This window comes from Phoxinus phoxinus, assembly GCF_949152265.1.
Source record: "Phoxinus phoxinus genome assembly, chromosome: 2".
NCBI lineage: Eukaryota > Metazoa > Chordata > Actinopteri > Cypriniformes > Leuciscidae > Phoxinus > Phoxinus phoxinus.
Genome location: NC_136877.1, coordinates 46161004 through 46173237, shown reverse-complemented (window position 1 = coordinate 46173237; position 12234 = coordinate 46161004). Strand labels below are relative to the sequence as shown.

General features: G+C 37.6%; 1 protein-coding gene across 1 annotated transcript; it reads right to left on the bottom strand.

The window, feature by feature from the left end:
* Positions 1 to 25: 25 nt before the first annotated feature.
* ovol1a (ovo-like zinc finger 1a) lies at positions 26 to 7772 on the bottom strand. Its single transcript, XM_079596255.1, has 4 exons — positions 7055 to 7772; positions 3350 to 3588; positions 2818 to 3109; positions 26 to 1231 (listed from the first exon to the last, which is right to left on the bottom strand). Exons 1-4 carry the CDS (start codon positions 7152 to 7154, stop codon positions 891 to 893), a joined length of 972 nt encoding a protein of 323 aa, XP_079452381.1. The 5' UTR covers positions 7155 to 7772; the 3' UTR covers positions 26 to 890.
* Between the last annotated feature and the right edge of the window lie 4462 nt (positions 7773 to 12234).

The window sequence follows — 12234 nt, the reverse complement described above, 5'->3', positions numbered from 1 at the left end:
TAAAAAATCAATAATTAAGTTCTAACTAAGTAGCAGAGTTTCCGATAGCATAGCAATGTTGCCTATAGCAATACAGGCGAATGAACCACTCATGTTCAAACCATCAACAAAAACATTTATTGTTGAGGCCTGTTGTGATGATCACCAAAATAGAATGACACAGTCTACTTATTTAAACAAACAGTGACAAGAAATTACAACGTTATATTGATGATGCTTTTGAATGTAAAAAAAGTACAAAAAACAGTAATGCCACCAAAAACACACACATATACACACACACAAAGAAGGCTGTTACATGTGAAAACAAATGTATAAAATCTACAGCAAAAATGTTTAAACATATAGCCCAGAAAATATAAAACTACACCAGGATAAATATAAATCTTTTTATGATAAATTTATGCATATATATTACATAAAGCAGTAATTAGCAACACAAAATGAATTCCCTTTCGAAATCCCTCATTTCAAACCTTCAGAGATCACTGATAATACTATCAGTTGAGTTCATAAAAGCATTATTTTAGTGTTGAAACATTGCTACATAAAATGAACGTCCGACACTGTACAAATGGAGCCATTCAATATCACATTCATGTGTGTATTTCTCCTGAGTTGTGTTTCATCTCATCAATGTTAATAATAATATTATTATTATGTAAAGTGAAGTAGTGCATACTTATGCTGTAGTGGACATTATCGTCTGCTTTTGTGTGGTTTCACAGGGAAAAGTACAACAAAAGTGTAAACTGAATTTCAGCGCACTGCCATAAAAACAGCATTTTGCATGACTTCACTTTCCCCTTTTTAATTTCCCTCCTCCCTCGTACTCTGAATGAATGATAAATCATCAGAATCACATCCTTTTGTATAAAAAAACGATATTTTTATAGGGAGAATCCTCCTGACCCTACAGTGTCATCGCTGTGAAGTGAGAGAGGGGATCCAGGTTGGGAGCTGTCGTCTTTGGCGTTGGCTGACGGGGACAGTCTTCGTGCCGCCTTGGCCCGCAGGAGGACGCTCTCTGGATGCTCAGTGTGGAGGTGGCGCACCAGTGCATCCTGGGTAGACGCAGTATGGCCACACTCTTCACAGACGTACAGCTTGCTGCGGCGCTCCTTGTAAGCGTACTGCTGCGTGACACCGTGGATCTTCTTCATGTGGGACTCCAGAGAGCAGCGCTGGGTGAAGGCCTTGTCACAGAGACTGCACTTGTACGGACGAACACCTGCAGGAGGACCAGAAGAATATTCGTGATTTAAAAAGGAGAAAGGCATTTTGCATGTTGGTCTAACATGGCTAAACGTTCTGCAAAAAAAAAAAAGGGATTCAAACTGAGAAGGAAATGATAGTAATGTTTTAAACTAACCAACAAGGTCACCCTATCTATTTTGTAAAAGCATGTTATAGATATTATTGTCAATGATTCATCTATACTGTGTGAGATATATAAAAAATACGATTTTTTAATGTTTGTAAAAGAAGTCTCTTATGCTCACCAAGGCTGCATTTATAAAAAAAAAACAATAAAAAAACGCAAAAAAAGAACAGCGATGTTGTGAAATATTTATTACAATTTAAAATAACTGTTTTCTAATTGAAAAAAAACTTTCCATTTCAGATAAATGCTGTTCTTTTTAACTTTTTATTAATCAAAGAATCCTGAAAAAAAAGTTAAACAACTGTTTTCAACATTAATAATAAATGTTTCTTGAGCAATAAAATCAGCATATTATAATGATTTCTGAAGGATCATGTGACACTGAAGACTGGAGTAATGATGCTGAAAATTCAGCTTTGATCACAGGAATAAATTACATTTTATAATATATTCAAATAGAAATTTTTTGTATTTATAATTAAATAAATAAATAAATGCAGCCTTGGTGTGCATAAGAGACTTTTTAAAAACATTCAAATCTTACTGATCCCAAACTTTTGCACAGCAGTGTGTGTGCGTGTGATATAGTATATAGTGATATAGTGTATTGGGATCAGTAAGATTTGAATGTTTTAGCATTCACACACCCACACACCCACACACCCACACACCCACACACCCACACACACACACACACACACACACACACACACACACACACACACACACACACACACACACACACACACACACACACACACACACACACACACACACACTTAATATTTTCATGTTTTTTGAAAGAAGTCTAACCAAGGCTGTATTTATTTACTGTTATTATTATGTTGAAAACAGTTTTTTGCTGCTTAACATTCCACTACTATTCGAGAGTTTTATTTAGAAAATCTTAATTATTCCATACAGTGGTGTGTGTGTGTGTGTGTGTGTGTGTGTGTATCTATTTCAGTCATGAAACTCTAGAGGGCGTGAATGTGTGAATCACATCATTGCTGCATGGCACAAGCTGATTGGCCTCTGCTGATCCTGCAGCCAATGAGATTGCTTGTTTTACATTTAAATAGTCTGGAAAGCTAGTAAGTTAGTCCTGCAGTTCAGAGTTCCTCTGAAACCCTCCCCCTCCCCCAGCTCCACCTGCACATATATACACTTCTCTCCAGTGACGTATGCCAGACTTCTCCAATCATTTACTCCACTTAAATCCCACCCTCTCACAATCGACCGCAAGCTTGCATCCGTTTTTGAGTGCAACGCCCACAACCGTAACAACCAATCCGCGACTAATGGATAGAATCAAGTCTGCGCCGTACATTTGCTTATTTTTTGATAATCCATTATACTCGGACGTATGTCACATTGCAAAACAATCGATTTATTGCAACTTCAATTTCATCGCGAACAGACGAACCTCTTACCTGTGTGTGTGCGGACATGCCTCTTAAGATCGAAGGTGTCGTTGAAGCCCTTTCCGCAAAAGTCGCACAAGTGCCTCTTCTGCTCGCTGTGGCATTTCAGGTGTCTGTTTAGCATGCGCTGGAACTGGAAAACTTTTTCACACACCTGGCAAACATAGGTATTGCTACGTGACTGCGCTGCAGACGACTTAGCGACAGGAGGTGAGCAAGGTGTCGCTATAGAAACAGGTGGACTTGTAGTTACATTGGGGGCAGCGGGCGGGACCTCTATGGGAAGCTCACCTGTGGTGACCTGCACCCAAATAACAAACAAAGAACGAAATTAGTGGCAGGGTAAACATTCAAACTAGTAAAATGATATGAGTATAACCACACACACACACACACACACACACAAGCAATACAGGGAAAGACAAATCAATTATGTCCAATAGTGGCACAATAGCATGACAGCTGAATATGACTGCTTAATGCTGCCGAAACTAGATCTTAGATCAACATAGCATAAGCAAACATTTTCCAGAAGCCTCACCTTTATTTTAGTGCGCACATACGTATTGTTGTGTGCGCTTCGGATGTGCTCGGTCTCTGGACTCTGGCCTAGAGCAGTGCATGATGGGAGTTCAGCGGCAGGGACCACTGCGCCGGGGTCGTCGGTGTACGTCCGGTTGTACGTGTAGATGCTGTGGTCCTTGCGTGTGGACAGACACAACGCCACCTCTGCAGGACTGGCTTCGCTCTCCTCTCGCAGAGCAACGGGAGACATGGCGACTGGAAGAAACGGCAAAACCGAGTCAGAGCAGAAAACATCTTTATATTTGCTTGAGTGTTGTTTAAAGACAAGCGCAGGTTTACACATCTTTCCGGCATATCATCTTGGCCTTGTGAACAAGTGTGGATTACATCCCACACAGCTGAAGATGAAGGATGTGATTGCTAGACAATCAGAAACTGGGTGTGTATATGTGGCTCTCGAGGCTAAGGGGGACAGTTGTGCCTCTGGGCCAGGTGTGTGAGAGTGCGAGTGTGAGTGGGTGGGTTGGCTGGTGTGCATGAGTGTGTGAGTGTATTGTGCCGGGCTGAAGTCAAACCACTCCTGTTACTGCTTTACCAGTCAGACCAGCTGGGCTAGAGGCACAGGCTTGAGCTCCCTTTATACAAACCTCCACGCAACACAATACATCAGATGAATAATCTGCAAATGTTTGACGGTAAACTATCATGTTCTTTCCTAAGAGGTTGTTCGATCATAGCTAACACATAAAGAGATTATTAGATCACAGGTAGAGAGGGGAAAAAAACATTGGTTGCATGGAGATTTTAGATGATCACCAACACTAATACTAGCAGTGCGAACAATGAATTTGTTGACTCTGGTGTGGCACAATCGACTGAGTTGCAAATTAAAATGCAAATATCTAATGGGTGCAGTGGCTAACGGTAGCATCCAATAACCGATATTTCATAACGGCCATTTAGACTTGTACAGTGAGCGAACTCAGTTTCCTGTCAAGAAGAAACCCAACTAGTTTTAGTTCTGAAGAGACCAGAATGTATGTTTGATTTTTTTTTTTTTAAAGAAGTCTCCTACTCATCAAGGCTGCATTTATTTGATCCAAAATACAACAAAAACAGTAATATTGTGAAATATATATTTATAATTTAAAATAACTGTTTTCTATTGGAATATATTTTAAAATGTGATTTATGTGATTAAAAAACATAAATGTTATACCTAATGCAGGAGGTAAAGCTGTATTACTCCAGTCTTCAGTCTCACATGATCCTTCAGAAATCATTCTATTATGATGATTTGCTGCATGCTCAAGAAACATTTATTATTATCAATGTTGAAAACTTGTGAGCAATTTTTTCCCCCAGGATTCTTTGATTATTGGAAAGTTCAAAAGAACAGCATTTATCTGAAATAGAAAGCTTTTGTAACATTATAAATGTATTATTGTCTTTACTGCCACTTTAGACCATTTTAATGCCTCCTTGCTGAATAAAAGTTTTCAACATTAATAAACATCGTTTCTAAAGAATCATGTGAATATTATATAGCATATATAGCCTACAAACACACACACACAGCCGTGATTGTTGTTTCTTTTTGCCTTTGTCCTAGTGTTTGCCAACCCCTCCCTTCAAAGACAGTCAGTCACACCACAAACAATAACATGAAGACGAACGAGAACCGAAAGAATTTTATCTTTATAAAAAAAGGACCGCATTCGATGTCGACCAATAACCTATGTTTGATTTGAGTGAACATGCATTTAAATTAAACGCACAAGCCATAATAATCAGTGAAAAACATAACGTTTTTACCTCATATCAGTTAGTAAAGTTTCCATTAATCCTAAACTGGTTTATCAGTCATTTAGCTTATTATGTTTCAAAGTCAATTTTCCTTACTATGACAATTTGCGTCACATCACATGGCGGGCGGAATAAAACCATTAAAAACGACCAATGGGTTAAAACAAGAGTCATAAAATGAGTAGGCGCCGTTGATAAATACATAACAATGCCTGTGCTCCGGGTTTGTTCAGCAGTCAGATATCGAAAAGTGAGGTGAAAGGTACACTCGCTGTATGTGTGTGAGTGTGTGTGTGTGTGTGTGTGTGTGTGTGTGTGTGTGTGTTTGCTAAGGGTGTAGCGGGAGAAGGGAGCCAGCGCGGTGAAGCCCGTTATTTCCTTCAGCGCTGTAAACATTAACCCGAAACCATATCACGGGCACAAACTAAAGGACCACGATGCGTTAAACGGATGCTGCATTGATTAGTTAGAAAGAAAGAAAGAAACCGCCTTGTAAGTAAATACACACGTGAACTCAGTAATCGTTATGGCAACGAGTGAAACAGGTGTACAACAACCTCAGTCCTGACATACCTGCATGAATCAATGATTTCAAGTTGGTTCAGTTTATGAATGCGCTGTTACGCAAATGGATTAGGCTACACTTTCACAAAACACCGCAGGCCGACAAACGCATGATTAACGCATTCTTGGCACAGTTCTACACACATTTCGTTTTTAACTGTGAACCGTAAATATTTTAAAAAAATTACACATATCTCATTGTGATGATTCGTGTAGAGACTAAGTATGGGCTCATAATGAACGGTTGATATTCCGTTAGGTGACCCGCAGAAATTTGATACCAAGTCCAAACTGTTAACTTCCAAAAACAGTAAAATCAAGCATTTATCAGTGACTTGATTGTAAATATCACACAATAGGCTATATATGCTATATATATATATATATATATATATATATATATATATATATATATATATATATATATATATATATATATATAATTAATTAATTAGTGATTATTCTATATAGCTTTCAGGGCAATTAAAGGTTCAGCTTTATCTCGATTTTATTTAATTTTTTTAGGCCTCTATAGACCTAAATATAAAAAAGGTTCTACACTCTTAGAAAAAAAGGGTTCATTGGGGTTCTATATAGAACCATAGGGTTCTTTACTCAACTCCAAAGAACCTTTTATGCTAAAAAGGTTCTATAATGACAAGAAAGAACCCTTTCCTGGGTTCTGTATAGAACCTTTTAGGGGTTCCAAATATGAAGCGCCTATAGAACCTTTTAAGGTTCTATATAGAACCTTTTCTTCTAAGAGTGAGTTTAGTTTCAGACAACTAACGTTTTGTGTATAGCCTAGGCCAAACTGGCACCGTCCTGTGTTGCAATAAGTTTCATGTTATAAGGAAGACAGTTGGGTCTGAAGGTCAACTGCAGTATAACGGCACTCTTAAACACACCAACACACACACAAACTCATTTTATAATTTAAGTAGCCCTAGTTTTCAATCACTCACAATTACATTATTACATTTAGGCACGTTGTGTATTAGCTATCTTTTAATTTGATTTATGTGCAAATCACATAAAATAGCCTAGTTAAAAAAACAAATGGGCTATAAAAAAATAGGCTACACAAAATAAGCTTAGGCTATCAATTAGGCAAGACTGTTCCTTACACAACTCACTCTAAAAATGCTGGGTTGTTTCAACCCATGTTTGGGTCAAATATGGACAAACCCAACCGTTGCATTTAAAATTAAATAATAAATATATATAATTAAACCAAAGGTTTAAAAAAAATAAAAAACTGAATTTTTTGGACCCCCTGTAATGAACTGTTGCATCTGTACCGTTATCCGAGTCGTGATCTGAAAAAGAGTTTACTTTTGTAACTTCTCACCTGGAATATAAATGTCACCGCGTTCATGATCTGGCAGATTGCTCCAGTTTCTCTTGCCGGGTGAATGTCCCGTTTTCTTCACCAGGAAAGCTCGCGGCATGGTCTATAATTCCCGAGGTCCTTCCCCGCTATCTCTCAAAATTAAACAGCAGGCTTTTTTAACACCGACCCACTTTTGATAAAACTGCAAAGTAAGTGTAAAGTCCTTCTAGGATGGTGCCTTCCTCAATTTGGAAAAGCAAAGCCGAGTTCTTCGCTGTATACGCACACCTTCTTACTCCAAACTTTTTGTACCTGTACAGGTTTCCGTGGAGTTTCCCACTCTATTTACCCGCTTCTGCTACACCTTCCGCCGTCTTCCGCTACTCCGAGTGGACGAAGTCTTCCTCGGAAATTCACTCAGTCCAGTAACGTTAGGTTAAGACCAAGCTAGGTGCCTTTGTTCAGTTGGGAGGTGATGTTTGTGGCAGATAAATAGTCCAAGCTGCTCAACACGACGGAGTACAAAACGAATTTCAGTGGCTGATTAGAGCGCAGGTACACATTTCATGAGGAAACGGGTAACAATGCGCATGCGTCTGAATATAACGGTGACAACAAACCCGACACAGTCCTGCCTCTGCGTCTTACCTGTCCAACCGGTTTTCTCTCTCTCCCTTTCTCTCTCCCTTTCTCTCTCTCTCTCCCTCTCCTCTGAACAATTCCGCTTCAAGGTGGCACCGAAGTGAATGAAGTATAGGCCTATAATAGTCTACGAGGCAATATGCGAACAAAAAAGAAATCTTACACCGATTGTAACGTTAATGTCGCCCATTACGTGACGTAAAAAAACAGAAGATTTTCTTTGGGGGTTTCCTCTGACGCCATAAGAGAATATCGGCATTTAAATATGGTCGAAACAGCTTAAATGACTAAAGAAAGTCAACATCTTGACTTTTCTAACGGATCCGACTTACGGTTTTCCTAAAAATAAAATAAAAAAATCCAATAGGTTACATCGACGGAATGTTCAAATTAGCCAAGACTGTTCAAACTCTCCAACTGTCAAAATTCAAATTTAAACACCCAGAAGCCGTAATATTTCTAATTCTAAACCATAGATTAATTTTAAGTTTTCATTCTATCTGTCATATTGCTTATTGCACATTAGGCTACTAAACATTTGAACAGCACGTGATGATAGTTTCCTTGTAGTTTTAGTTAACTGCCAAATGCACTGTGCACTTTTTATTCTCAGCCCCTGATAATAAAAAAATGGATCATGAAACTTCTAAGACCTATAATCCTCCCCACACACACACATTCACACTTTATTTATGAGGCAACTGATGACAGAACACAAACACCTCAAGTGTACACAAAACAGCAGTTCACCCTGATGCTAATTGAACAATTAGGAAAATAGGCCTACTCAGTTCCCAGTTTCGTGTTGGCATTCAACTTTCTAAAGGCAAAGATATCTTTTTTTTTTTGCAATTTCACTGCTGAAGTGTTTGCTAGATTAGCAATACACATTCTACATATATTCCAAAATTACTGTGCTGTTCTTCACAGACTACAGCTTACAGAGTGCTCACAAACCATGAAGCTGGATGTTAACTGTAAATAAGCTGTATAAAAAAAACGAGCGGTTAAATTTACGGCAAAAAAAAAAAAAAAAAAATGGCAGCTGTGGTTGCCAGAAGTTAACCGTAAACAAAATAAGGTATAGCATCAATTTAGGTTTTACAGATTTATCTTACATTTACAGTAAAAAACTAAACGTAATTCATTAACTGATACAATGTTAATTTACCAACCTGAAGTACTAATATCTGTTTTTGTACCTTTGTAATACACTGACAACCACTCAAAAACAGCTGGTCATTGTTCATCACAAGCAGTTTATGAGAAAGTAAATACTAATATATAAGGCGCACAGTGTCATTCCCACAAACACCATCATGGTAACACACATAAAATAAAAAAATGCGATAAATATTAATTTAACAACATTAGGGCCCGGTTTCACAGACATGGCTTAGATTAATCCAGGATTATGCCTTAGTTCAATTAGAATATTTAAGTAACTTTTATAAATATGCCTTAGAAAAATAAAAAAAACACTTTACTGGTGTGACAGTGTGAATCTTGAGACAAATGTCAAGATATGTCAGTGCAAGTTGCTTTAATTTGAAACAGCTCAAATGTGCATTTTAGTCTGGGACTAGTTTTACGCCTTGTCTGTGAAACCGGGGAAATATGTGACATAAAACCCTAATGTATATAACTTAGAAAAAAGAAGAAACAGTTATTTCGACGAAAATATACATCAAATGTGTAGTGTCACGCAGGGAATTATGGGAATGTCAATTTATGGGTTTTCACTGTAAATTATACAATAAATTATATAATTTTGTTCTTTTTCACTTCCAAAAACTGTAAATGTAACAGTATTTTACTGTAAAATGACATTAAATGTACGGTTAGATCTATTGAAGTTATTCACTGTATATACAGTAGTACAGAAACTTCCTGTTAACCAATTAACAGTTTTCTATTGTAGCTTTTTTTTTCTTTGATTTCTACTGTAGCTTTTATTTTATTTTTTTACAGTCTTTTACCGTTAAAATCACGATCAGCACAATGTAAAAATGGAAAACTGGCTGAGGTACAAAAAGAGCAAACAGGTGGAAAGATGAATATATGATTTAACCTTTTTGCAATTGAGAAAGAGAAAGACTTTGGGCAACAAAAAAAAGAAAAAAAAAAGAAAAAGGAGTGTGTAGGTGTGCAGAATGACAGGTATGCTACCTGGGCTGTTGGAGCGGTTGAGGCAGAACATTTCACTTACGTTTTTTTTATTTTTTAATCAACCTCTCTATCCTTTCATCAGAATTAAAATAATAAATTATCACTATTATAATTTCAAACTTCTTGGGATTTATAAATTCAACATTTCAAGCTAGATTCATAACAAGGTTTGCATTCTATAAAGCGTTATAAATCAGTTCAGCCACAAGACGTAAGTCCCGTGCACTTGATGCTGTAACTTTACTGTTACAAACACGGGTCTTATAGACGGAGACGTTTGCTGCCATGCAAGTAGAGCTGGCAGGAGGGCAAGAGTCAATACATTCAGGCTCAACCTGATCGACGGCCTACGACCATTTCTCTTACAATCACTCCACCCCTTCCCCCTTTTCTCTTCTTCTCGTCTTGCTCAGAGCCTGCTTCGCTTCATTTACTTCTAAGCCATAAGAATGAGTGGTGACTTTTACTAAAGCTATGGGCTTTTTTCCCCGCAGCTGGGTGGAGTTGGGACCAGCATGCATTTCTCTAACTATAGTATTTGTGACATGACTTTAACGTGCGTCACACCTGTTGACCAGAAACGATTTGCGGTGTGAAAAGAAACTCTTCTCACAGATCCACATTCTAGAGTGTATTAGTGAGGAATGTTGGTTACTATATTTACATATTGTAATAGTCATCTCTCACACATGCTCTCTCATTCTGTCAATTTCATGTCAGTCGAGCGTTCCTGCTTGGCTTGTTACACCTGCGTTTCTGCGTTTAAACTTGAGGTTCACATGCTGCTATTTCTTTTCATCTGTCAAACTTTCTGAAATGATTAGTATATTTATTCCAATCCCTATCTTTTTTATTTATTTTGCCAGATGGAATCGATTTGTTGGTGAATATTACTGCACAAGGGCATCCGCTCCCACTGTCCATTTATATGCCCAAATACTTAAACTGAATAATTTGATTAAACTCATTCAAAGTTTGAATCATTATTTGCAGAAACGTTGCAAATAATGCACAAAATATCATAACACAATAAAGGCTCGGTTATCTACAGAGGCATTTAAACCATGCTGAACTCATAACTAGACTGACCTAGAATAGAATATCAATAGATTATAAAAAAATCTTAAACATAAAAGTATTAAAAAATATTATGCCCCTATTTTGGGCCTTTTGTTCCAAGGCCTGGTTATTTTCTGTTCCTCATTCATAATTGTATTTATTTTCAAACCCTGAATGCCCAATGTACATATCTAATTTTTAAGTTCACATGGCATATTTCCAAGTTCACCTTTACAATAAGTTACTGTTGCACTACATTCAGAACAGTATGCAAGTAATACATTAGTTTTAGAATGAGACACACTAAACATAACAGTAATTAGAAAGAGGTGGTGCCAGAGAACAGAAAAACCAAAAAGATTTTATTCAATAAAAAGAAAAACACAACACACGGTTTTCCTCATGGGGACTAAAAGTGACAAGGATCAAGGATCTATGATTTTGGATATTGCCATCTTTGTGGGGATTTGTCCCCATAACGTAGGGTTAATCTGAAACGCACACACACACACACACACACACACACGGGAGATAGTTACAAAATTTTGTTCTCCGGAGAATATGTTTTATTCTAAGGTTGCTTTTGAAAGTGCATTTCCGAGTAGACACATATCTTAAAGGCTACAAAACAAAAGAACAAACGTAAAAAAATAATCTAGTATTTCCACAATTACTGCCCTCAAGGAAAAAAGTTAACTGATACTGAACATTTGTTTCATGTTGTCATGATGAAACCTGCTTTTGTGACAACATCCCTATACCCCTAGCTTATAAACATTAAGACAACTTTATTAAAAACAAATAGCTTCCTTATATCTGTTCCAAATTGATCAGTTTAACACATTAGCCATGAAAAACAGGTCCACACCGGTGAAGTCTGTTTTAAGTAGACTGTAGTTCATAAAGAGGCGTTTGGGGTTGTAAACGTAACGTAGGCCCGTTTGAACCACGTGTTTGCGAAACGTTATGAAAAGAGTGCGGTTAATATTAATATTCACTTAGTAGTTCTGCCATCTGGCGGTTTGTTGAGGAAACTCACTCACTCGTTCAGCCCTCGGGTATCTTCTCTCCGACAGTTACTTTTGACATGCTTCAACACGAACGATGTAGCCACAGAGAGAAAATACCGTTAGGATTTGATTGGGAGTAACCCAGATAGAGCTGTAAACAAACAACAATGTAAAGACAGTGTTACTGTGTCAGTAACAAACACGAGGTGGTTGCAATGTTGGCCTATTAGACCATGTAAGTGTACAGTAGCCTAGCCTAGCTAACTTTCGTCTTGGTATTCTGGCAGTATGAAAGAAAGAGACAGAAAGGGTGGAATG